The sequence below is a fragment of the Camelus dromedarius genome, chromosome 7, assembly GCF_036321535.1.
Source record: "Camelus dromedarius isolate mCamDro1 chromosome 7, mCamDro1.pat, whole genome shotgun sequence".
Lineage (NCBI taxonomy): Eukaryota > Metazoa > Chordata > Mammalia > Artiodactyla > Camelidae > Camelus > Camelus dromedarius.
In genome coordinates this window covers 60,350,053-60,377,779 of record NC_087442.1, presented here as the reverse complement: position 1 = coordinate 60,377,779, position 27,727 = coordinate 60,350,053, and the positions used below count along the sequence as shown (strand labels likewise).

General features: G+C 41.6%; 1 protein-coding gene across 1 annotated transcript; it reads right to left on the bottom strand.

Moving 5' to 3' along the window:
- Nucleotides 1-978: 978 nt before the first annotated feature.
- PON1 (paraoxonase 1) lies at nucleotides 979-27,727 on the bottom strand. Its single transcript, XM_010979658.3, has 9 exons — nucleotides 27,578-27,727; nucleotides 19,160-19,230; nucleotides 17,624-17,679; nucleotides 16,190-16,358; nucleotides 13,059-13,185; nucleotides 9,775-9,975; nucleotides 8,368-8,449; nucleotides 4,406-4,534; nucleotides 979-1,400 (listed from the first exon to the last, which is right to left on the bottom strand). The coding sequence occupies exons 1-9, from the start codon at nucleotides 27,649-27,651 to the stop codon at nucleotides 1,242-1,244; spliced, it is 1,068 nt and encodes a 355-aa protein (XP_010977960.1). The 5' UTR covers nucleotides 27,652-27,727; the 3' UTR covers nucleotides 979-1,241.

The following is a 27,727-nucleotide window of genomic DNA, read 5'->3' as shown; positions in this document are numbered from 1 at the left end:
TAATTGAGCACCCATAGGGCATGTGATATGAAGCTCACTGAGATTGTGACTAAAATAACTCTAATCCTGAAGTGAAGACAGTATCTTTTGATCCAAACAAAATGTTTCTATTTATTACTTTAAATCAGTGGTCTTAAATTATCAGCAGTTGGCAGATCTCAATTTATCTGCAAAGTATCTTCCTCAAAATTCCAGAGCATCATCAGGGCAAATGCCATAGAAAAACTTTGTTTCTAATAAGGCATCCCAAAAAAATACTCCAGCCTGCAAGACATACGTTCGAAACAGACACATAAATGAAGATGGATAACCTCTTCATACCAGCTTTTGTAAGATAATGACAAAGTCATCTTTTCTTCCTAGAATATAGCCAAGGGGTTGTTCTTTTCTTTTTTCCTTTTTCTTTGGGGGGTTTTCATCGCTCTCTTCTTAATCTCCAAGTACATCAGAATAGGGAAAGGAAAACCTACCGTCACCACTTCAACAACAATAATTGCCTTTGGGACAGTTAGCTCTGCCTGAATCAATTATGGGCTTCCTTCTGTATCCAGTCGTCGAAGTGAACAAATTTCTTCCTTTCATCAAGTCAGAGAAGCTGAAATGTACACACTGAGATAACAGACACTCATCATCGTCAGGTATGATGACACTCCCAAGAATTTTAGGATTTTCCTACAGGCCGTTCCAGAGGAGAAGCGAATGTGCAAGAGTAGAAGGAAAGCTGGGGTCGCAGGTCTCTGTTTACTAGGAGCATCATATTAGAAGGGGGAGTGGGGATAAGTCTAAGTGTACTGGTCAGGACACTTGCCCGGAGCTGAGGGCCACTCCTCAGGGCACGTCTGCTCGTCGGGCACGGGGGCCGGAGACTCCGAGCCAGTGCGGGGCTCTGAGGCAGCAGGAAGCTCAGGTGCTCTCAGGGAACACGTGTTTAGGGAAAGTGCTTTCTGGGTCACATACGGTTAACTTAAGGCCTGACAACTGACATGACAGTTCTAGCAATTTGATTGAAAAGGATCTTTATTGATAAATGAGGTTTTCAAATATCCCAAGACTGATTCGATATCATACTCTCTAAAAGGCCTTATGCATCGTATCTGTTCCCAGTTAAACACACTTTCATCTCTTGTGATGTCCAAATTTAGGGTCAGCAATTCATTGGATGAGATCACTGTGGTCTCTTAAATGGGGCAACCGGTTGAAATGAGCTCACAGTTGCCAGGGCCCGGGTGCAAATCGGCCTGTTAGAGCTTACAGTAAAGGGCTTTGTGGAACACAGTACCAGTCAGCAGTTTCCCTTTGTACACAGAGGCAACTGAACTTCCTTGTAACACTGTTCCATTTTCCGCGTAAACCACTGTCACTTTGGGTTCCTCTGTTAAAATGTTCTGGATTCGGAGTACCTATCAAAAAATAACATTAGATGAGTACTTTTTAAAGTCACTTGAAACATAACTTTAAATGTGGGATCATTTCTCCATAAGAAGCAGCCTTTAGGTAAACCGTATTTTGTTACAAAATTACTATCTATATAAGACACTGTTTCCTCACTGGCAAAATGGCAGGTTTTGATCAGGTGATCTTTAATAGAGACAGAGACTCAGAAGCCTGTAGAGGCCAGGCATAAGTCAATAGCACAGCCTGGGTGTGAGACATTAAGGAGCCATGGGGACTATGGTAAATGAGGGATTGGGTTAACTCAGTAATAGTCAAATTATTTAATTATCTCCATGCTGGAATTTAGCCAGTTTTTGTGTGGTTTCAGATAAGCTAGGAATTTAGATATTCAGACTTAATTCTTGGTTTTTAAAATGTGGCAATAAAAACAAAAAAAAAAAGAGTATTGCCCAGAAAAGAACACATCTCTATACCACACTTACCATTCCTCTGAACTTAAGGTCCCAACTCTAAATGTATAAGATAAGTTCAGTTTCCTTCCATATTTGCATATTTCATATGATTTATCATTAGCAACAGTATAGTAGTATTTAAGTTGACTATATGTAATAGTCGATATTTGATCATTTTGGCCAACAAAGAATTACATGATTCCCATACTATAACGAGCACACCATAAGGCCAGAGCCCAGGGTCACGTTTTGGACCTTCCATTTAACTGTTTGTTTCCCACTTGTAGAATGAGATGGATGTGACTAATCTAACTCTAAATTCCCTTTCAACTCTACGTTCCTGTTATTCTTAAGCCTTTACGATAAAATTCGGTGACTTGAGGAACGGACCCCTATATACAAAAACACCAAATATGGCAGAGTAGGCATGCTAGCGCTTGTGTATTAAAGGGTCAGTGGGAGCATTTAAAAGGACCTCTTCATGAATAAACTAGATGTTAGTTATGAACTCACCTGATTCATACTTAGTACATACTTGCTAGTGGTAACACAGTGTTTACTTTGGTTGCTATTTTTGTTATCACAATTGTTTTAACTTCACAAAAGTAACTCTCTTGTAACTAGTGATAACTAGAATATTCTGAAAACAAGAGAATCTATGTTTATGCATTTATGAACTCCCAATTATCATGCAATGTAGTACATTAACTTTTAGTGTATAAATTACATTTTGTAATGGCATATGTACTAATTTAATTGAAAAGGATATCAAAATAGTTTTCGTGATAACAGATGTCAGAAACTAATACAATAAAAGGAAATAAACCATACTGGAATTTAAACAAATAAATAAGAATAAAAGGACCTGTTCAAAACAGCTGTCACCAAAGACAGATGTTTTAGGAAATTGCTATAGTATTAACAATGCTGCAGTTACTTACTGGGAAATAGTGGATGGTGCACCTTGGCTTAAGTAAGCCACTTTCTAATAAACTAAATCACTCTTCTATGGGGCAGTGCATTAGATGATGAATTGTTATTACTTTTTGCTATTCCTTATGAGTTTCATCATTAGTAAGGAAGTATTTTTTTCCCAGAACAGCAAACCAAGTTCATGCTGTAGCAAATGACCCAAGTTCACCAAATGAGCTAACAAGCAAGAACAAATTAGAATCTAACATTCTGCCCAGTTGCGAACAGTGAACACGCCAGAGCGTACCTTTCTTCAGTTCTATTCAGCGTACCACACAGCAGTCCTAATACCTACGAACCAACAACAGGCACAAAGGATTGCCATTCACCATGATCAAAACTGTCCTGCAAACCTAGAGATAATGGGTATGATGGGCCAACGTGTCACTGCAAATACACACTTGGTTTTTGTTTTTTATCCAAGAGACACCAGCTTTTTAAAAAAAACTTTTTTCAGGGGTGGAGGGTGGGATGAGACTGACTCGTAAAACTCAGCTTTAAAAAGAATACGTAGCAGTGAACTATGTCAAAAATTATACCATGTATTTGATGTAAACAAGTATAACTAGTACATACTGAAAACTCCAAATAGAAAACCCCAGGTAACTCAAAGTAAAAGTTCAGATGCCCATGGCAGAGTGAGTTTCAAATTCTCTGTTTTGCCAGAACAGTCCACCGAAAAAAGACCACGGACATGAATAGGGTCTTGGGGTACTATAACTAAGATGGAAGAGGTCTTTTGGGCCCAGATCATTCCAGCAAGTGATCTATGTTCCCATTCTGCCGGGAAGGTTTAGAGAAGATGGCCAGCTCTGCTTCAGGACTGGTCCGTTCCATGAACGTGTGCATGTACTGACACACAGGAAGAGGGGGCTGAACAGGAACGCAGGTAACTCAAATGATTAGACCGTAGCAATATGGCACATCACAATTTTTAAACTATTGTGAATTCTCAAGCTGGAGAAACTCACTATTGAAATAAAGATATGGACCCCAGTCCAGTACTGGCTAACCTAACCAAGCTCTCCAGGCCCACTGTCCGCTCTGCTCAGCCTGTACAAAGCCCATTCAGGGCCCCCTCGCCCTCCGCCTCCTGCTAAGGGTTGACCAAGGAGCAGCAGCAGTGGGGGGTGGGAGGCCTGAGACGGAGGTGAGGTTTTACTCCAGGCTCCCTCCCTGGGGGGGCCCTGCTGGTTGGCTACATCCCTCAACAGGAGGGGAGGCTCTTCTCCCAGCATCCTCTCCACACACAGCTCTCCTCTTGTTCTGGCTTCTGGTAACCATTTCCTGCCTCCCATGCTAGCCCTGGGGTCCTGCATTATCCCCTGTTCATCCCTACCTGTCCACAAACCTTTGAACATAGTGCTCTCATTAAATCCTCTCAAATAACCCAATTTACATGTCCCATCTGTCTCCTGCCTAGACTGACTCAAATGCCTCCCAAAGTCAAATTCCTTTTTTTATCTGACCATTTGGATCATCTATCTATGTCCCCCTTTTATTTGCACACATAATTGAGATTTATGTTTTCAACTGAAAAACAGCTGGGAATAAGGTCGCTGATACGATTCATTTTTCAAACTAACCTCTGATCCAGGAGGATTCTCGGGGTCATAGAAGAAGATTTTCATGCCATTGGGGTGGCATCCAATCCAAAGGTCCCCTGTCACAGGATCCACAGATATGTTATCCACGAGTGTGTCAAAGTCCAGGGACTTTCGGATTAAAACCAAGGAGAGAAGGAAGGACAGAAGGTGAAAAAAAAAAAAATTGAGAGGTGGAGGAGCAACATATCAGGGAAAACTATCATCGTGTCCTTGGTCACCACACTCCTGGCTCCAGGGACATGACAATTCTGCCCCATTTCACTAGCACTCGGAGAATTCCTCTAGCTTTCCATTCATGCTAGTATTCTGCCAATTTCCACGACATATGAGGGGGATGATCAGAAAATGAAGAAAGACTGTTAAGAGGTCAGATGAAAGCATTTGGAATAACATCTGTGCAATGAACTTAAAACTGAAAGAAAAAAAGTTTTAAGGGCAGCACAAAACAGTTCCTTCTAAAATGGCATGTGCAAATGATATTTTTATAAGCTTTCCAAAAACAACCAGGCAATGTAGATTCGTTTCTGCTGAGAACATCAATGAAAGGTAGGCTGTTCTTTAATGGCTAATCACAGGCTGTGCAGCCAGAGAAGAAATGGTCACCCGGGGTCTAATTTTTTCCTTGGAGTTGAGGAAAAGTTTCTTCTTTAGCTCCCTGATGTTATTCAACTCCCTGTTCTTCTGCTGTTTATTTTCTAAATATAAGCCACAAGCATGTGATGACTGCACAGATTGCTGTCGAGGCTTTGTACCGGGATCATAAATAATATCAACGATTCTTAATTCCATCATTCATCATCGTGGCTGCCTTCTACCGGGGAGAAATCACATCTATTTGTTTACCTCTAACTCTCAGTTGGAGAAACAATATCTCCCGCCTACCTCTAACAGAGGCCAGCATACCTCAGCGCCCAGAGACCCGGTAATAACTGGTGGTGACTCATCACGAAGGCCAGCGTGTGGGCAGACACCGCGGCGAGCCCGCGCTGCCCTGAGCTTCCGACTCAAAATGAGAACCATCCCCCCGTGGCCGTGGAGGGACTAGAGGGCTCAAGCACTGAGGCAGAGCCATCACTCACTCTCCCCCCAGGAACATGAAAGGTTGGCCAAAGGAAGCAGCTGAGCAAACGTCCTCTGGCCAAAATCAACTCCAAGTCTTCTCCATCCCCCAAACCCCGGCTTTCTCAGTGTCAAGACATTGTAGGCTGATGTGTCAAAGTCTTCCCGTGAGGAAAATGTTTTCTCAGGGCTCTGCTATTATCTCTGGAAGGGGCCATCGCCAACTGGTGAATTTTAATGCAGATGGAAGCCTGCAGAGATGAGAGTCGGGTGGGGAAGGGGGCTGGGAGGAGGACACAGAAGCCTGGGGTCCCATTCATTCAACACACAATTACTGAGCTCCTGCCACGGCCACCTGCTGACAAGGGGCACGCCTGGTTCCTGCCAAGCAAGAGCTGGCAGTTCAGCAGGGAGCCCATCTTGGGCTCAGTAATGAACCCTTCCCTTGCAAATCTGTAATTCCTAGTGATACTAACTCACCACGATGCTCATGAGTACCATGTTTCATGCTGCCACAAAGCCCAGTGGAAATGTTTACACTCCATGGTCAAGGAAACAATGGTTTATTCTCTTTGGGGAAAACAGTATCCCTGTTAATAAATAACCCAATTTTTAGAGAACCGGAACTCACTGAAGTGAGACTCAATCACTGGCTGTGTCTTGGAGGTTTTTTTCCTTTTGAGGAGGGGATTATTTTTATTGCAATAAAATATGCAAAACATTTAAGTTTGTCATTTTAACCATTTTTAAGTGTATGACTCACATTTCAATGTCCTGTATTTGTCGCCACTACCCATTTCCAGAACCTTTCATCAGCCCGAGCAGAAACTGCACCCAACAGCTCCCCTAGTCCTCCCTCCCTCACCCCCTGGTAAACTCCATTCCACTTTCTGCTAATGAATTTGACTATTCCGGGTCCCTCATATAAGTGGAACCATACAATATCTGTCCTTTTGGGTCTATATTATTTCACTGAGCATAATATCTTCAAGATTCATCCATGTTGTGGCGTGAATTAGTACTTCATTCCTTTTTAAGGCTGAGTAATATTTCACTGACATAAACCCGTCCATGTCTCATTACAAATTCTAAGAACAGTCCCAGCTAGTTTATCAAATTTCTTGGCACTCCAAGTATTAATTACCTGGCCTTAATTAACATGACCCTTCAAAAGAAAGAACAACATCACGGTCAAGGGTGGGGGTCTCAACTGCACCGTCAAGTCAGGAGACGGGCACGATCTGCTGTCAGACATGGGAGCCAAATGTGAAACAAGCCTTTGCCCTCGATCCCCTCTCGGCAGGAGCCGCGCCTTTATCATTCTGTGATGAATGTGTATTGGATTGGGTTCAATTCTTATAAAATCTTTTAACTTTCAATTTGCAGAAGCACCTATTGTTATAACTACAATTTGTTCTTATTCCCTCAGCCAGTATGGGTGTGTGAAATTCTATTTTACTTCAGCTAATGCCAAACCAGCCCTGCCAGTGATTTTGAATGTCAAACAGGATGTTACATTTGATGTTGCTTCAAGGTAATTTTCCTGGAGTGAAGCCCCTCAGGGCAGTACCTGAAATGTGCTGACAGGCTCATCACTCCGGGCCTGATGACAGCGCTTCATGCCCTGGGCGGTACGGCGGGGGAGCGATGTCTTTGTGCCTTTGGGAAGCATTACTTCGTAATGCTCCACTTTGCTTTTACTTTTCCTTTCCTCTCCTTTGTGTTTTTACCCCTTTTGATCCAAACTTTCAGGCTGAATCAGAATTGGTGCAGGTAGACAACAAACCCCTGAAGAATGCCCAGACCCGCCACACTAATTTAACAATTAATTCGTTGAGTGCCTACTAGGGGTGAGAACTCTTCCAGGAACCCATCAAAAAAAAAAAAAAAAAAATCTGTCCTGTGGAGCTTATACCCTAGTGGGAGAGGCAGATAATGGAGAGGATAAATAAAATACAAAACATGTTAGCAAGGGGAGGGTATAGCTCAGTGGAAGAGCGTGTGCTTAGCATGCACAAGGTCCTGGGTTCAACCCCTGGTACCTCCATTAAACAAACAAACAATAAATAAACCTCATTACCATCCCCCCAAAAAACCCCTGAAAATTTTCAAAAAAAAAAGTTAGCAAAGGATGCTGAAGGGAAAATAAAGCTGTAAAGGAGACAGGAAGGGGTGTGTGTGTGTGTGTGTGTGTGTGAGAGAGAGAGAGAGAGTGTGTGTTTAGGGAGGAGCAAAGCTGCAAGTTTAGATGAGGTAAAGTGACATCTTAGTGAAATCTGGAAAGATACAAAGGAGACTGCCATGGGCACCGGAGGAGGAACACCTGAGCAGGGGAACACATGCCCGGTGCTGAGGCAGGGCCTTGCTGGGTGAGCTCCAGAAGCACTCAGGCTGGAGAGGCTGGGCGGGGGGGAAGGGTGTGGGCGGGCGGGGGGGCAAGGGCCAGAGAAACAGGCAGCTGCGTGACAGGCAGTGGGGGCACCTGGTGGCCACCGTGAGTACTCAGGTTTTATGTATACTGTGTGGAGCGCTGCCCTGTTAGATACAAGTTGATGCTACTCTTCTTGCCTGTTCCAATGGAGGGAAAAAGAGAGAGAGAAAGTGGGGGGTGGAGGGAGGAAGGAAAGAAGGAAGCAGGCTGAAGAACACAATGCCAAGCTTGAAATTCACTAGAGCAGAAAGACTCCAAGTTTCACAGGCGATCTGCAGCTGAGCGGAAGTGAACAACACACACACACAATGCTGGTGACTCTAAACACAGGAGTGAAAAATCGGTTCTCACCCACTCCAATTAGACAGTCTTTTCCCCCTTACTTTTAATTTCGCAAATCAATTAGAATCTAATTATCACTCTGCCAACTTACAGGGTTAATACATCTTACCTTCAATGGAGTTAAAGTCCAATTAGCGTGCTTTTCATACACATGAATCTTATGCGCCAGCAACTCAGCTACATAGACGTACCTTCAAAGAAGAAAGTGCTACATCAAAGCTCGTAAAGTGATTCAGAAGGTCACCGCGAAGTTGTAATAACTCTTCCTAGCGAATAACTTTGCTTAGAGACTGAAAAATGGAATCCAACTCAAAGCACACCAAATTCTGAAAGAACTCAATGACTTGACAGTGAACAAAGGGGTTTTAATCTCTCAATAGTTATCTCTAAAGGTGGGAAGCTAGTTGGCCCCCATTAGTAGGGAGGGAACTGAGCTCTAACACCAGCTCTTCATGTCCGGGAGCCAAAAGCATCACAGTGCTTCTCTTGGTTTGCCCAGATAGTGGCAAGCCCCAGATTCTCTGTTTCCAAGGATACTGAGTTCTCTTAGGTGGGCTGCAGGGAAGCCCCTTGACCACCAGCCCCTTGTTTTAGGCCAGAGAAAGGATGAGAGAAGACAAGGCACTTGGCCCGGATCTGCGAGCAGAAAACTTCCTCCCCTCTGCCCTGAGTCTGGTCCTGACCCTGCAGATTGATTGTTTTGCACACAGTACGATGTCACATTCATCATAAGGATGTGTGGCCAGTCTAAGCACAAGGCATCCCAGAACAGAGAGAGAAACGACTGCTGGATTATCTGCTATTTCTGAAGACCAGAAGATGATATGAATCCCTGAAAGCTGCCTCTGTTGCTTTCTCTAACTATGTTATTAACCCTCTGAATAGTCTAAGTATGTCACAAATCCTTGATGATACAAGATGAGGAATATATGTGTGTGTGTGTGTGTGTGTGTGTGTGTATACACATCACATATACACATACAATGGGACCCAGTGCTGGTCTGTGAATTGTTTCAGGGCCACCACCAGATAATAATGTAAATCAACTGCATCACAAATCATTCTATTTAGTGAAACTGACTTTTCCCCCCAAAGCAACACTTTCTTGACAAGGAAGCAATGCCTGGATTTACATTTTGGTGTAAGCTCTTTGTCTTGTCACAGACCAGCACTGCTGATATACACTTACTTACAAACCGTTAATCCCATTCAAAAAATCTTCCCTCTAAGCAAAGCTGTATAGTAATGCTAAACGATTATTATGCTCCTCCCTGCCTTGATATGCCCTTTTTTTTCCCCAAGAAAGAAATTTAAAAGAGTATGTCTTCACAAAACAGAAGATTTTGATTTGATCTATTTTACCCCCTAAAAAATTAAGACAGTTCCTATTCTGTTCCAGTTTCCTCTTACTGGGATGACATGTTAAAATGCATCACATTATTTAGGAAAAGAATGTGTTCTAAAGATGTCTGACGAAATCTGGGGACACGCATGACGTTTTAAAGAGTTCACGTACTTGCCGTCAGGTGAAACGTTGATTCCATTTGCAAAATCAAATCCGTCGGCCACCACTCGAACTTCATTTGGACTGTAGTAAACAACATTTGACCACGCTAGACCCAAATATATCTCCCAGGATCTCAAGTAGGGGTCAACAAAATAGTGATCATTGGTGGCATAGAAGTGTTCAGGCCCCACAGCGACAATGTCATTCACACTGAAATTCGAACACATACACATGACACATGCAGGTGAAGGCAGGTACATTACAGGGCTGTGTCCTGGCATTTATTAATGTCGACTCCTAAAATGAAGATGTGGAATGGAGCCATCCCCACAGCTGTTATGGCACAGAACTGTATGAAATCATTCTCACCTGCACAATCCTCAAAGCCAGTAATTCCTCTAACAAATCCTAAGAGGTTAGTATAGCAATGGAACATAAAAATCCTATTAACTGTATCTTTAAAATAGTCCTATTTTGTGTGTGTGTGTGTAGACAGACTATATGCAGTAGACATTAATTAGGCCAGGAATCATTATCAGGGCAACATTTCTTTATGCTCATGTAGACCCTCCTCTCATAGAGAACAGTCCAAGGCAGCATCAGGCAACGGAAAAAATCCTGGCAATCTGGAGACCTGTATCTTAGTTAAAGGTCTGCTACTATTAGCTGTGTGATTTAGGGGAAATTAATCATGTCCTAGATCTACACAGGGAGGATGAGATGGGCTAGTCCACCTTTCAGCCCTACAGGGTCACTTCCAGCCGTAAAGTTTCATGATTCTAAACTGAGTGAAATGTCCCTGAGCAGGAACACTCAGAAATAGGATGCTGTGGTTTTTTCTGTTGTTGTTGTTCTAATTCTGATTCTGATTCTCTCTGTGTTACTGAAAACCTAAGATATATGAGTCTATTTTTCTACTTTAATAGGTACAACAGCGAACACATAAGTGAGTCATTCTTGGCTGATTGAGGTGACAGAAGTTCCCGGGGGCCATTATCTGGGAGAGAATTATCTCTGCTCCACTGCGGAGGGCAGCGCAGCCAGCATCGCCTCTGACGCAGCTCTGGGCTCCTGGGCGAGTTAGATAAGCACACAGAGCCTCAGTTTTCTCATCTGTAGAGAGAGGTTAAATGATTTTCCCAAAGTCACACAGCTCATTAGTAGAAGACTAAGGGTCAGAATCTTCATTTGTGGAGCTGCAGTGGGAATTTCAATGAGACAATGCCTGTCGTCTGCTCTGCAGCAAGCCTGCCACCCACTAAGCCCTCCATCGATGGCAGCCACTGTCACTACACGAGAGAAAAAAGGGTCTAGGAATCTGGGCTTAGTCTGTACAGGCTCCAGGCGCAGCCTGCAGGCTGGGTTTTCCCCCTTTTTAAAGGTGAATTTCTGAAATTTGTATGCCTTGTACCCTTTGCTGTCTCTCCTAAAAAGGAGCAGAGCAGCGTGGTTTAGGGTATTAACTGTGAAAGCTGACGGACTCTATCTGAAGCCTGGCGTTGCCAGCTATCATCTGTAGGGCTACAGCATGTCACTGAACTCAGAGCCTCTCTATACTGTGAAAGGTTGAGGCAAGAAGAAAATGAAATAATGAATCAAAGACCTTGGCACCACGCCTGGCATGTAGTAAATGACCAATAATGGCCACTGTGTTGTTATTAAAATCATGCTTAAATTAGATTAGTCATTGGACTATTAATGCTATAAACAACCATATAAACAACCATCAATACAAGGCAGAAACTATCCATGGCTAGTCCTTGGGTTGAGAGAGCAGAATTTTAGTTAATTGTAGCACTATGGCTATTTTCAGTTTGGTCCTAATCGCCAAAGACCAATATATTTGCAACCGCCCAGAAAAAAATACACTAACCCTGGGGAATTGGACAAAGTTGATTCCCAAGATTAATTGGTAAAACAGAGAAAATACGTTTTCACTATTTCATAGTGGCTCAGAGCATAAGCACTGGACTCAAGCTACCAGGGTTATAATCCCAGCTGCACCGTCACTGACGGTGTCACCTGGGGCAAATTAAATACTCCAGGCATCAATTTTTTTTAATCCAAAATGATATCATAATAAAACCTAATTAAGAAGGTATTTGTAAAAAATTACAAAATAATCTATTATTTTAATAACATCCTGCCTCCTTTTCCCTAATTTAGATCTTGGTATTTGGCACATTCTCCAGATACTCAGTGGCCTCATTCTCTTCCCAAAATGTACTTGTTGAATGATTATATGAATAAACTCTCCCACCAAAAGCTGTTCTCTGAACTACCACGCAGAAGATGACCTGGACCACAGTTTGTAATGGACACTAACTGGTTGACCTGCATCCAGTAACTCCATTTCTCTCCAATCTCAGTCTCCTCATCTTCAAACCCACCAAGGAAGAAAGGACAGCAAAGAGCACGGGTAACACTGAGCACATACCACTTACCAGGTACTCTGCTGGGAACCTGCATGCAAATAACACACAATTTAAAAGAAACCTGGATTTACAAATACTGAGATACTTGAATTCAGCAGGTAAATTATTCAAATAGAGGTTGCGATTCTAGAAAGTCATAATGATTAGAGGATAAAAATCATTTGGGAACACAATGCCAGAGCATTGTCCTAAATCCATCACTACCTCATAAACCAAACCCTAAGGCAAGTGAGGACGTTAACTTTGTGCTGGGTTGGCGGGGATCAGGGACCCATGGGTGTTTTCTTTCCCTGTGTGTTACATTGTCAAGGAACCCTGGATGAAGCTGATGGTTACCCCAGATCTGCTACTTCCAAAATCGTGTGCAAACAAACAGCAGTAGAGGCAGCACAGGTAGGTCTTCAAGGCACCAGATTTCCTGTCTCCTCTTAGGTTTGTGTTTCTAATTCACAGAAACACCTAAGATTCTATTTTTTAATATAAAAATAAATAATAAGCAAATCAGCTCAAAATGCGAAATTCGTCTATGAAATCGGTTTAGGTTTGAAATACTAAGCCTGGGTTTGGAGAAGAGCAGAATTTTTTCATGGTAAAAGCTCAAAGGAATGCTCTCTGAGGCCAGGAGCCTAACCAGCATCCAGCCAAGCTGGGAAACGAAGGAGGAAGAGGATGGGTCTTCTCGGAGGGGCCTGAATCCTCACAAGTTTCTGCAGAACATTTGGAGAAGTTTGTGATCATTAGAAAGGAGAGTTGCCATTATCTTCCTGTCCCCCCTACCCCCTGAGCCTAAAGGGAAAACTGTAAGTGGATTACCCACCCCCTGTTAAAGGAAAATAGGAATAAGACATATCCCAGTACTTAGGGAGAAGCTGGTGTTTGATGGTTTTCAGATGCAAAAGTGACTTTTCTTCTTCTTGAAATTTAAACAACTCAACCGTGGACTTCAAATATGGATGGTTCACCACCAGCAGGTACACAGTATTATCTGAGAAGAGATTAAAAACAAAAATTGACACATTAACTGGGCTCTCAGCTGTCAGCCCTGTCTCCAAAAAGCAATTTCAACCCACCTCCAACTAGTACTTAGGGTGTCAGGCAGATGGAATATTTTCATTTCTTTTTAGAGAGAAGCATTTGTGACTGCTGCAAAGAAAAATGGCTAAAGGAAGAACCTGTGACAGTCTCTAAAAACTCCAGACTCCAGAGCTGGAAAAAATCCTCAACTTAAGAATGGGCAGTCCTTGACACTAAAACTCCAAAGAGCTTGTTAAGCTTTCTATTGCAATGGTCTCAGCAAGGCGCAGTGTTGAGATAAAAGGTGTGAAGAATAGCAACATGAAAAGGTGTGCACAGGTATAATTTACACAGTGTGAGATGATAAATTCCATAAAAAGAACACCTGAGAGAGAACATCAAAGGGGAGCAGCTTCTGCGAGTCAGCTCGACTTCGGGTCATGAAAGAGACCAGTCTAAGTGGTCAAGAAGGTGTGATCAGAGTCAGCAAGTGCAGTCAGACTAGAGTCTTCACCTTCGGAAGCAGTGAGTCCTTAGAGAGCTTCGATGTGACCAGATGGGGGTTTAAAGGAAAACAGTGTCAAGTTTGGTAGGTTGAAATGAAGAAAGTTGAACAGAGAAGTCAGCTAGGAGACTCCTGTTTAGTCCATTCAACCAACAAGTGTTTACTTTAATTGGCATTAAGTGCTACAAAGAGGAAACAAAGCCAGATAAAGAGATGGAGACTAATGAGACGTCTTCTTCATGGGAGTCAAGGAAGTTCTGATGAGATGATGTTAAAGCGGAGATCTAGATGAAATAAGAAACTGAACTATGTGAGTATCTGGGGGAAGAGTGTTCCAGGCTGAGGGAAGAGAGTGTGCAAAGGGCCTGAGGCAGCAGCTTCCTCGGCACATTCACTTAATAGTGAGGCTGTGGTTGGAGTAGGAGGAGTGAAAGTGGGACAGCTGAAGCCAGAGAAATAGGAACCACAGCGAGTCCTGTTAGGGCAGAGGGTAAGGATCCAGGATTTGCTTCTAGGAGGCTTTCAGCCAAGGAGTAACATGACCTGTGGGTCTGTGGTAACCCATGCATGTGGAGAGAAAGCACTGGACCAGGAGGATGGCACTGACGAGAAAAGGCAGGAAGGGCATGAGAGGTACTTGACAAGAAGGATCAAAAGTCCCTGATGATGGCTGAGGAGGGAGGGAGTCAGAAATCAAACATAAGGGAGGATTAAAACCCGGATTCACATTGTGCACAGCAGATTCCACCTCTAGGAATTTATCCTAAGCAAATATTCACAGAAGATGTATGTATAAGCATGTGTACCTTGGCATCGTTTCAATGAGCCTAAAGGTGGGAACAGGCTGAATATCCATCAGCAGATGAACTATCTCATGGTACTCCCATGCAATGGAATTCTAAACAGCCATTGCAAAGCAGCTCTAAGTGCACTGTCAGAGAAAGGAGTCTGTGATGTCGTGTTTAACGCAAAAGCAATTTATAGAAGGCCCTGCATAATACTTGTGTGATTATTTCCCCATTTTAATTTAACAGAGTATACACATACCCAACACTGTGTTTCTTTGCCCTTAAAAATATTTTTAAATTAAAATACCATGTTGATAAATGGGTGAAGAGACTATTGAAGGGAAATATATCTAAATGTGTATTTCATATATATGTGTGTGTGTGTGTATATATGTATATATATGAAAGAAGGGAATTCATAAGGGGTAGACATGAAGAAGGGAAGACAAAAGGATTGAGAACACTTTTTGACATTTTGAGTTTACTGGGGCTATAGGAGGGAAGCCAAAAGAAGTATCTGCTAAGCAGAAGGGAGGGAACTGAAGGGCTGATTAAAATAACAACAACAACAATAATAATACCCCATATTTGGGGGTGTTCTCCAAGAAAACAGGTATAGTTACAGTTGTGACGTGACTGAACTTTCTGAAATAGAGAAAATAAAGAGGAGGCGAAAGATCAGTCCTTTGGGGAATGCTCAGAGAGTCTGAAATGAGTGACAAAGCAATGAAGAGGGGAGAAAACCTGCAGTACAATCAGGAGGAGGGCAGATGCGTGTGTCCGGGAGGAGAGACTGACTTGAAGGACAGAGCGGTGGACAGCATACAATGAGATGGAGGAAGGAAGGAGAGAGGGAGAAGGGGAGAGGGGAAGGAGAGGAAGAGAGAATTGGTTAATAGAGACGTCGCTGATGATTTCCAAGGCAACGATTTTAGCTTCCCACAATGGGAAAGTAGGGAAGAAGGACCGAAAGAGGGACTGTCTCATGAGGAGATGGAGCCCATGGGGATAGACATGGTTCTCAACTCTGCTCTTACATTTTATCTCCTGGAGAACATGTAACAAGTACTGCTGCCCAAGCCTCCCTCAGACCGACTGAATCAGAATCTGTGGGGCTGCCGCCTGGGCATCTGGCTGTTTAAAACTCCCCAGGTGCTTGTGTGTACAACTGGGGTTGAGGGTTAATATAGAGCCCAAGGACATGGCTGCAAAAAGAAGGGAAGAAATGGGATGAAGGCATAAGGGAGGGGGGCAACATGTGAAAATGTGGAGAAGCAGTGCGAAGACAAACAGAGGAACCAGTGGTTAGGGGCATCGACGGTGACTTTCCGTCAGGATCTACAATTTGCAGGTGCTTTACATTAGAAAAACCTATTCCTGTAAATGGCTGGACCTATAAAATTATTTAAAATGGAAAAACCGATAACGACTAGGGCTGAGTATTATTACTATAGTAATTATAGGGATACTGTGAATGTTGGTATTTTCAAAAATTTGGTGCTTTACAAATCTCAATCATTTAATGGTTATACTCTTATATTTAATATAGGGAGAAGTTTAAAACCCAGAATTAAGAACATTATTCATGATTACACTGTAGCTGGATGAAAAGAAATATTCATTTTTTTCTGTTTTTCTTTTCTTTTTCGATTTTATTTTTAATAAACATTAAATATTGTTACCTTCATCTGTGAATGTGCTAATCCCATGAGGGTTAAATGAAGACAAATCAAAGTTACTTCCCTTGATCTTCAATACCAAAACGGTCGGCTCCTCTTCGTTCAGGTCCATCAGAAGTATCTTTCCAGGCTCATTGGATTCAAAGCTCTTTATTTGAGGATATTTTAATCCCTTATAAAATAATGGAGGAGAAAACACAACCACATTACAAATACTTCAAGTGCTGATGAAGGTGGTAGATGGCAGTTGGTTCACACTGTCTGGTTCAGGCCACAGGCCCACCTAGGAAGCCCCTTATCTGGCTTGTGCAATAGACCCATGGGTTTCGGAAGCCACATACTCCACCAGACAACCCCACACAACAGGCACAGACCCTTCCATCACCAGCTGCAAAGCCATGAGTGTTGAATGTCACACCTACCAACCCATGAGAAAGACTGAAAAAAAAAATGGAAGAGCAGACCAAAGAGGCATTTACTAAAAGGCTTCACTAATATAAGTAAGAAACATGGAGAGAACATTGGTTTTTGATCCATCCCTTGGCAGGTTCCTTGGAAGCATCTCAGAGACAAAAGTTTAGGGGAAGAGTCTAGTGAGTTCAGGGAACAACTCCTTTCTTAGCCTGTGGTCAGAACAACACAGCTGCTATTGGTTTTAGATCCTGGGGTCCCCTATAAGATTTTGCTTGAAGTATATATTCTGTGGCTTAAAAGAAAAGTTTATAAAACACTTCTGCAGAGGATGACTCACCTTCTATCTCCATAGGAGAAAACTGGATAAAGTAAATTTCAACAGGCAGCAAAGGGTTTTCAATGACTGGGTGACTTGTATGCTGTATCCTATCAACTGTTGTCCTAGATTAGGTTGATAATTTCTTCTGTTTTGAGCTATATCACAATGATCTGTATGCAGGAGAGGTTCAACAACATGATGGCTTCTCTAAAGTTTAGAAATTATGGAATGACCTACCAACAATTTTAAACTAAATGGCTTATTCTGAAAAGTGTGAGGAAAAAATCTAAATGACATGTGAAGGGATACATACACACACACACACACATATATCTCCACTTAATTCAGCAAATATTTGAATACACCACTTAAAGACTGCAGGGAATAGACACATGAATGGGAAGCCATTCTTGAGCTCATCAGACTCACAAATTGCCACAATGGAAGATAAGGGAATGTAAGAGTTCTGTGTACACAGTAATATGTATAGAACATATACAATCATAGAACACACATATGCATAGAACACATATGATCATAATCGTAACACCAGTGTGAAAGCATACACAGTTTGTTTTTTAAACCATATCTCTGCTCATTTTGCTTGAAGATGGGCATTAGTGTATAGAGGGCAGGAACGAAAGGCTTAAGCTGCTGGTCCTAGAAAATGGTTCAGAGAACAGTATATGAAAGGAAACACCCACTGAGCTAATGAAGGCCAGACCATTACGAAGTATCTCCAAGTCTTCAGAGCCAGCTTCTGTCAGAAAAGAGAACAGAAAGCACAGATTATTTCAGGCTGCTGCAGGAAGTGAGGGGTCTCTTTCTTTATCACCCCTAACTTGAAAATGGGGCTACATACGTAGCTCTTCTTTGATAGATTGAGAATAATTATCATTTATTTATTCAAATTGACCAATATGATTACTTAAAATTAAAAGACATTCATATAAATTAAGTGTATTTAAAATTTACACTTAGTATATTTGTTTTAAATTGATGGACTAGAACTTTTCCTCAGAGTTTGAAACCTCTTAAAGTTGATGGAAATTCATGAAATGCACAAAAGATAGTTATTTGAAAATAGCCTGCTGTTTTCTTAAAGATACAGAATAAACTCCCAATATATGTTGATACTTAATAATTCCAAATCAAATAAACTCTTTGAAAACCATATTGGAAACATAAACAAATTCCAAATGTTTTGGTTAAAATGGGGGTACAGTTCAAATGCCAAATGTGCATTTACCATTAATTATAAACATCAGTAAAATATCACCAAGTTAGTTATGCTTTAAGTACACATACTTTTTTTTGAATTTCAATCTTGAGACAAATTAGATTTTTGGTTTGGTATGGATACTCTTAGTGGAGATGTTTGTTTTTCAAATATCCAAAGATATTTAATTCAATATCATATTTGTTTTTTAGAAAGAAATATCGAACTATAAGATATCTGACCAAGCTTACTGAGGCTAACTGCATTAAGTCATCTAGTCTAGTCTTTCCAAGCTCAGTTAACTGAAATAAATAATTGTTTGAAAGAACCTTCAAAACAGTAAAAGCATAAATCTCAAATAAGTTGTTCTCAAATAACAAAGCTGGCTGGCTGAAGTCAGATGGAGACTTGAGTCCTTCGACACTGCCTGTGAGTTGCTGATCAGCTGCTATTCCCCAGCCCTTTTATCTTTGCTCATGGGCCTGCCTCCCAGAATGGAAGCCCCATAATTACTTTCCCAGCTTCCTTTGCAGCTAGGGTGGCAGCCTGGTGTCTAGCTCTGACTAATGAGATCTAAGAGGAAATCTGCTAAGGCTTCTGGGAAAAACTGTCCTCCCAGAATTAAAAGAGAGATCCACGGGGAGAAGCCTTGAGGTGACTGCAAAGGTGTATGAGGTCTTTTTAAAACTTTAGCCTTTACTTATTGCTTTTTCTCCCTCTTCTGTCCCTCCTCTGCCATCTGCTCAGGTTATATTACCATAAAGTCAAACACTGTCTGACTATTGTTTTTGCTAAACTGACGGAACAAAAGCAAATGATCAAAACACGCTCAAAACCTTGGCAATAGGTTGGTAAAGTCAGAAGTCAAGTAATTTGGTATTCATAACTAGCTACTGTCTTATAATACGCTCCTGGTTCATAATTTTATTTTTGAACAAAATTAAACAGGTGTATTAATCAAATACACAGCAAGATAATACTGCAAGTTCAAATGAGATACTCCCTCCATTCAAAGACTTACCTATTCCTTTTACTAATTTACAGTTGGGAAGTTCTACTGGTTTTATTTCTCGGAAAGCAGCCATTCGTGTTCTGGAAGAGAAAAAAAGGAATAAAACATGCATAAAACTAGTCAGAAATAATAATTAAGTTGCAAAGGTAAGCAGCCAATAAAGTTCTCTTTAACTGAACTTTGCCTGGATTTCAATCCCAGGGTTGGTCCCTGGAACCTCAGTGATTCTACCAGACAAGGTCAGAACAAGGCACGTGAGGCCTCTGGGCACAGCATTTTCAGTATTTATTTAGCAGAGCTGGAGAGATACACAAAGGAGTTTCCTCTCCAGGGCTCTGTGCACTTTGGCAGAACAGGAACTATTTCATCAGCTGTGTCAGGAGTCCTAAGTGGAAATTTGGGTTAAATAGCAACATGGTTCCAATTTATTCCACCGATGTTTTAGGGCTGCTGACAGATGGGCCTCCTGCCTGTCTGCCCAATCTGGCCCCAAAGCCTGGACTGGGCATCTGCTTTCGGGTGTGTTACTCAAAAAATGCAGGTGTGCTTAAAGGATTTATAACTTCAGAAAATCATACCCAAGGCCAGCATCTAAAAAGGCATTGCACACACACACACAAAAGTAACTTATTAAAACTGAGTGCATAAACATCCACTGTAGGGAACGTGTAAAGGAAGGACAAAGGGAAAAGCAACAGACGTGAGAAGGAAGTACCAGCAGGCTGCCTGCATGAAGCAGAGCTATTGATGGGACATTTGAAAGAAATGGACCACAACATTAGGACAGCCAAGAGATTTAAACAATAAACAGTTTTTTTGAGAACTAATGATACAATATAATCACAGTGAGTAGCAACAATTATCCAACAATCCCTAGAAATCTTTTTTGGCTAAAGATAGACAGGTGGAGAAATTCTTCACTTGCCTTACTGGTATTGGGTCTCACAGGAGGAGGAGGATGGGTTAGGGGTGACTGCACACTCTGGATAAAATTCTTAACAGCATGGTATAAGACAACAGGAATTTGGGGGTAACTGACCTTTCATCCTTTCAATCAGGAAAAAATGTAGCACGTTCCTACTACCACACCTTTGACTATCAATTCCACCTTCTGAGAGGGTCTGAGCTAAGAGGCTAGGAGTAGGGTCTAGTAATCAGCCTTGTTAAAGCACTACAATTCATCCTGAGGCACAGAGTGGAGAACCACCAGTTTGGGTGCTAAAGACCCAGAGACAATGGATAGACGAGGAAGGCCTGGCCTGCAAGGAGAGGGTGGCTCCCTGAAGGACGGACGTGGACTTAGAAAGCAGACTTCAAAGTTGGGATCTGCTCCCATGACCTGAGACACTGAAAGATATGTCAACAAAAGAAATCTGGTATTATCATCACGAAAGTTGGCAATAAAGAAATAAAAGGTAAAGTTATGGAACAGCAGTTTGCGAACTTTTCCAATTAAGATACACATTAGTAAAAGCATTTTGTATGGTAGAAACACACATCTCACACACCACACACACACACACACCTTAAACCTGATTCACAAAAGAATACTCACCCTGATACATGTCATACATTCTTAACTTTTTATTCAATTCTATTTCATGTATTTAAAAATGCTAATCATACAAATAACAAATGTTGGTGAGGATGTGGAGAAAAGGGAACCCTCATACACTGTTGGTGGCAATGTAAATTGTTGCAGCCACTGTGGAAGACAGTATGGAGGTTTCTCAAAAAAACTAAAAAAGAGAACTATCATATGACCCAGCAATTCCACTCCTGGGTCTCAAAAAAATGCAAACACTAATTTATAAAGATACATGTACCCCAATGTTCACAGCAGCACTATTTACAATAGCGAAGATATGGAAACAATCTAAATGTTCATTAACAGATAAATGGATAAAGATGTGGTAGATATAGATATAGATATAGACATAGATATAGATATATAGTATAGATATATACACATACACACACACCACACACATACACACAGGAATACTACTCAGACATAAAAAATGAAATCTTGCCATTTGCAACAACATAGGCGGACCTGGAGAGTATTATACTTAGTGAAATAAGACAGACAGAAAGACAAATACTGTATGTTATCACTTACATGTAGAATCTTAATATTATATATAAAATAAAACAAAAAAATCAAACAAATGAATGGCAATAACAAAACAAATAGACTCAGAGATACAGAGAACAAATTAGTGGTTACCAATGGGTAGAGGCAAGAGGGGAGGGGCAAGATAGGGTTAGGGGATTAAGAGGTAAGACAAATGAGCTACAAGGATATATTGTACAGAATATAGCCAATATTTTATAATAACTATAAATGAAGTATAATGTAGAAAAATATTGTATCACTACGTTGTATGTCTGAAACTAATGTAATACTGTAAATCAACTACAGTTCAATTTAAAAAATAATAAAATAAAAATAAATACTAGATATAACTACTAAGCTGATTTTGTGACCCACCATTTTGAAAAATAGTGGTCTAGAGAAAGCTCAGTGACTATTCACAGAGTGCCCCAAGGAACTCAGAGGATACAAGATGCTAAGGGTGGTGGTCATAGTCAAGGACAATACAAAGAGTGACACAGAAGAGATTCAATGACATGAAATCACCGAGTAGGTCAAGACTTGTGAAAAATGCCAAGGGAAGCCAGATTAGCTTTTTTTAGAGTCAAAATCACACAGGAATAAGAGGCATGCAGCCTGGTTTGCAAAGTTCATTAAAAGTGATGGGTTCACAGCACAGCATTGTAAACTGACTATACTTCAATTAAAAAAGAAAAAAATATATATATGTATGTATGTGCGTGTGTGTATATTTATGTGTGTGTATATTATCTGTGTATATTGTGTGTGTATATATTTGTGTATGTATGTGTGTATGTATGTGTGTGTATATTTATGTATGTGTGTATGTGTGTGTATATGTATGTGTATGTATGTGTATTTATGTATGTGTGTATATATGTGTATATGTATTTATATATGTGTGTGTATTTATATATGTGTGTATTTATGTATGTGTGTGTATTTATGTGTGTGTATTTATGTGTGTGTATTTATGTGTGTGTATTTATGTATGTGTATTTATGTATGTGTGTGTATTTATGTATGTGTGTGTATGTGTGTGTGTGTATTTATGTATGTGTGTGTATGTTTATGTGTGTGTATGTTTATGTGTGTGTATGTTTATGTGTGTGTATGTTTATGTGTGTGTATGTTTATGTGTGTGTATGTTTATGTGTGTGTATGTTTATGTGTGTGTATGTTTATGTGTGTGTATGTTTATGTGTGTGTATATTTATGTGTGTGTGTGTATGGGCAGAGGAAAGCAGAATTGATCAGCCCCTATTCTAACTCAGGCTTCTCTCTCATGGAAGGTGATCTCTAACCTGTAAAGAGCAGAATCATCAGTCAAAGGGAGGCCAGGGTAGGTAAGGAAGCATTAAAGTCAGCACTGGGCTCCCTTTGACTGTGATTATTCTGCCCTTTCCAGGTTAGAGATCATCTTCCATGAGAGAGAAGTCTGAACTTTGGGTTCAAATCTGTGGCCAAAACAAGTCAAATCTCAACAGAATAACCACTGTTGCCACAGTTCAGGTACTATATATACTCTCGTTTAATCCTAAACATCTCTTGGAGGTATTGTTTTCCCTGTTTTACAGATGACTAAGATGCAGTGGCTTTCCAAGGCTACAAAATTATAAAGTGGCTGAGCTGGAGTCGGAACTCAAGTATGAATGCAAGGATCACATTCAGTCCTCTGCTCAAGCAAAACTTACCAGTATCACTGCTTTCAGGAAGCTGGAGGACATGCCAAAAGACAATTCAGCCTGTGTTACTATAATCCAGCTCATATTTTTCTATTTTATTCTCAATTATCAGGAAATATCTTGTCAAGGGCTTGATTAAGTCCAAATGTTCCAGGTCTAAGGGATAAAGTTCAATGTCTGAGATGTGTGGCTGATTTATAAGCCACTGAACTCTGGCCAGAAATCACATACTCCCTGCTGTGAATTATTTTTTGCAAATACATGCCAGCTCCTTACAAAAGAAAGTAAGGATATTTAGCTATACATTAAGAAGTCCATTCTGGAACCTTCCTTGGAGCCAGACATACCCTCACCAGTCTACTTTCTGCCACTGTACACTCCTCATTCTTCAGTACTCCTTACTGGGTCCTACTACATGCCAAGCCCTGTGCTGAGGGCTCTTACAGATACTTTCTTAATCTCTTCAGCCACCTCTGAGGCAATGATTAATACTTTACCTGTTTTAACTGGTAAGAAAACTGAGGCCAGGGAAGCTAAGTAGGTTGCCTGCGGTCACTTATTTAAAAGGACAGAGTTGGGATTTGAAATCAGGTGCCATGACACCAAGGACCCTTTTCTCTGTAACACTTTCTCACCTCCTTTCACTTGTTCATGCAAGCTTTCCCTTCACTTGGTCCTTTACCTGCTAATCCACCAGGAAGATTCCTACTCATGACAGTCTATAGCTCCTCCTGATCTTCTGTGATAGGATTAATAACTCCATTTATCCTCCTGAACCTTCACAGATACATCTATGGAGTCTTTTACCATATTGTTTTATAGTAATCAGTTTTTGGTCCTGTTGCTCAACAGTAAACTCTGAAACCTGTGAGTGGATACTGTATCCTAATTTATCCCTCCAGCAAAAACAGGACATGCAGACAGAAGGTACTCAGCTGAATTGTTTTGTGGAATTAGCAGTCTGGTGCATCAGATGGAGAAGATGATGTTGGTTGCATGGATAGGGGAGACCAGAGAGTTATTGTCCTTATCCTAGAGTCTCAGTGAGGTATTATCATGATATATATTCAAGTATCACTCGTTAGGTGGATCATTCATAGGTAGATTTTTGAGATAACATACAGCGATAATAAAAGCTAACATTTACAGAGTATATTCTTTGTGCCAGATGTGTGTATGTGTGTGTGTGTGTGTGTATGTATGTATGTGTGTATATATATATATATATATATATATATATATATATATATATATTCCAATGTGATATGTACCATGATCCTGTAATATTTAGGTGGAGAAACAGGTTCAGAATGGTAAAGTGACTTGAATGTTGTGGAATTGAGATCCAACCCAGGTCAGCTGGAATCCCCCACTGCCCTCTTCCCACTAGCATGTGTTTCTTGGAGTGGGCATGGGAAAAGCAGAAATTAGCCTTGACATTTCCTTCTAATAAAGGGAAACACAGTGGTCTCACACATTACAATGGACATTTTGGAGGAAGTTGCCACAGAGATGCTGGGCTGCAACATTCCATACTCCAGGGGGCGCTGTTCATACCGTAGTCCAAGACATTCCCTGGACTTGAGCAGTGCACACCATGCAAGGCCACCAGCAGCCGAATACAAAGATGGGCAGGGAAGAATACTGGTCGAGGGAGCTCCCTTAGTCTTCCTTAGTTCCTTCCCCTGTGCTACAATCACCTCAGAAGCATCAGCCTCCCCAGTTCCCCTCCTTCCCCACCCCAGGCACAACTAGAATCTTTTCACAAGTTCCCTCCAGCCCTAGGCCTATATAACTTCTTGTGAACCTGCCCCACTCCCATACACCCCATCTCTGAAAAGAAAAGGATGTATCCACTCTGGGAATTTGGCTTGCCCCTGATGCAGGTCTCAGAACATAACTGCTTCCCTTCTCTCCTGCAGGCAGATTCATGATCTTCTCTGGGATTCAGGGGCCTTATCTTTAAAATGGGAATAAAGGTAATTTACTGATCGCCCAGGATCTCTTGATCTGGTTCTAAGATGGGTGATTCAGGAATGAGTGTCCCTTGGAGACAGGCATACAAATCCCCCGAGGAGCTTGTGAAATAAGGCTAATTCTGCTTCAGTTGTGTGGGGTGGGGCCTGAGATTCTGCAAATCCTGGAAGCTCAGGTGCTGCTCGTGCATCTGGTCCACAGTCTCTTTGGGTAAGGAGGCTTTAGAGCCTTTCCAACAGCGGGTGGAATTTCCCTTCCTCCACTGACCTGGGCTGCTTGAAGGCTCTGCACCCACCCTCTACCCCCATAACCACCCATCCTCCCAGCTTTGCATGGCCCTATTCCTGCTGTGGCTGTTCTGTGCCTCTTTTCCATTCAAAAATCAAAGGTCCATCCCACTCCTACTCTCCTTTTCCCTTCTCAGTCATCTGATTACAGCCAGAAGTTCAAGGACTGAGGCTCACTCCCCACTTGCTGGATCCAGGTGCTGAAAGTCAAACAGTAAGTTCTTACTTATGAACGAGACCAGGTCTTTCCACTGCAACAACCCCATCGCAAAGTGTCCCCTGCAGGCACCCTATCCACAAAAGGAAACTACAGGCAAGGCCAACAAGAGGACTCCCAGAGACTGACATTATGCTAAGCTATGACCAGAGTCTGCTTTGGTCCCTTCAGACAAATGAGAATCAGGGCTCACAAACTAAGGCCAATCTTCCCCTAATGACCAAACTTTTTCATCTGAAATTTAAGTCTTAGTGCAAATCAATGGTACATAATAATTTGTCTCAAACTATACACCAGAGTGTTTTACAGGATGTTCACAGATAGGACAAAAAAAAAAAAGGAGTGAAGGAGGTGGGCAAGTAAGTCTGTGAAATGATTAAACGAAGCAAAATCGTTTCCTGTTTTTGTTTTGTATTTTCTACTGAAGGACTTTTCAAAGATTTCAATATGCCAGAATGCATTGTCAATCTCTGAGAAAAGGCTAAAACAGACATTTCCCGAATATATTTGTCCAAGGAGCCTATTTTTTTATGGAGCAAGTCTTGTGACTTGTGTTCCAGGGAACAAACCTGGGGAAATATTAATGTTGGATCAAATAAGCTAAGACTTCATGTTGAGAGAGAAACTTTTTAGGGTGGTGGTGGTACTGCTATACTTTTACACAAGAACCTATACAAAATGCCTAGTTTCCATTCTCAGAGTAAATTATGGATGGTACACTCGAAAGACCCTCACTCCTTCCTGGCAGATCTGTAATTCTTTAGAAGATATCTTGGTGTGGGGCAACTTGCAGAATGTGGGCAGAACAAACCCAGGGATAAATGCAAATGGAGAATCAAAAGGAGAAAGCCTAGAAGGGGTGTTAGATACTTACACCTCATTTATTTTCATCCCAGGGTAATACCACAAGCCGTGTGTGTGTGTGTGTGTGTGTATAATGTATTTATATACACACATTTTACATATATATACTTTGGCAACAAATAATACCGTGATTAATGAAAACCCACAAATTGTAATTTTTACATCATTAAAAACCCCAAATCACTGTTTCTTTCTTTTTCCTAACAGTTTGTGATTCCAAAACAACCAACAATTAGAAGGAAAAATAAAAAGCCCAATAGTTACAAAAACCTATTCTGAACATAAATTCCCAACCAGTCCATAGGGTCATAGGATTTTTTTTTAATCCAGAATGTTCAATTTGATTTTAGTAATATTTTACTTCTAAGTAAATATTGAGAGATTATTGATTAAGCCTTAGGGATGAGGGTGATCTCTTGACTTTGAACCTCTATAAACAGTTATTACAAAACCACTGATACATTCCTAAAACCTTATTTTCCCTTTGTCTAGTAGCTAACGGTTTACACGTACTTTAAGGGAAGCAGGGCAGGCACAAACATATATTGAACAGTTACTATGTCCCAGGCAAACTGTTAGGTGATTTGTATATGAGTGTGCCTCGATTGAGGCTTACTGAAACAGCTGATATTAAGAGATGTAAAGTGATTTGCCCAAGATCCCACAAGGGAAGGGACAGAGCAAGAGCCAGAACATTAAATGCCAACGCCAGGGTTCTTCCCCTCAGCCCCCAGTGGGAGCAGGTGAGCCAGCACGCACCCATTCGCTCTCACCGGCTCTGCTCCAAACACAAGTTTTCTGTCTCTCTCTGTGTGGCCTCAGATTGAGAGTCTCCAAGCTGGGAAGGTTTGTGCCACCGCCAGGCAGGCAAGGCAGGGTTTCTTCCCTAGTTCACACAATATAGGGGCACCACCAGCCTGGTTATCTGTTTTGTAGTGACGCTGAAAAGTGAATCTATAGCCAAAAACCGCGGGTCTACATGAAAAATTAATTTGTTCAGGCCAACAACTTGGCCACCCACACGGATGAAAATTGTGTCCCTAACCCACCTCCCAGGCTGTGAGTAAGGGTATGTTTTCAGGTGGCTCAGGAAAGTTGGAAAAATATTTATGAAATCGCTACGGGATGTGTAACCAGCCCTTGTCAGCAGATTTTCTAAGAGCCTGGGCCCTGCTTGGGGGTGGGGTGGGGTGGGGAGGGGTGGGGGTGCTGCTGGGCCTGGCCAGGGCGTGGGAAGGACAGGACCTGGGCTGCAGGCCTCACCACACCCCAACTTACTGGTAAGAAGACCGGTGGTCCCTGAAGAGTGCCAGTCCCACTCCCAAAATGGTGAGCACCAACAGCTTCGCCATGGCCTGGGACAGGCGCCGGAAAGATGGACTGATGCACAGACGGCCGGAGCCCCTGCCTGCTTGCAGCCTCCGGCCG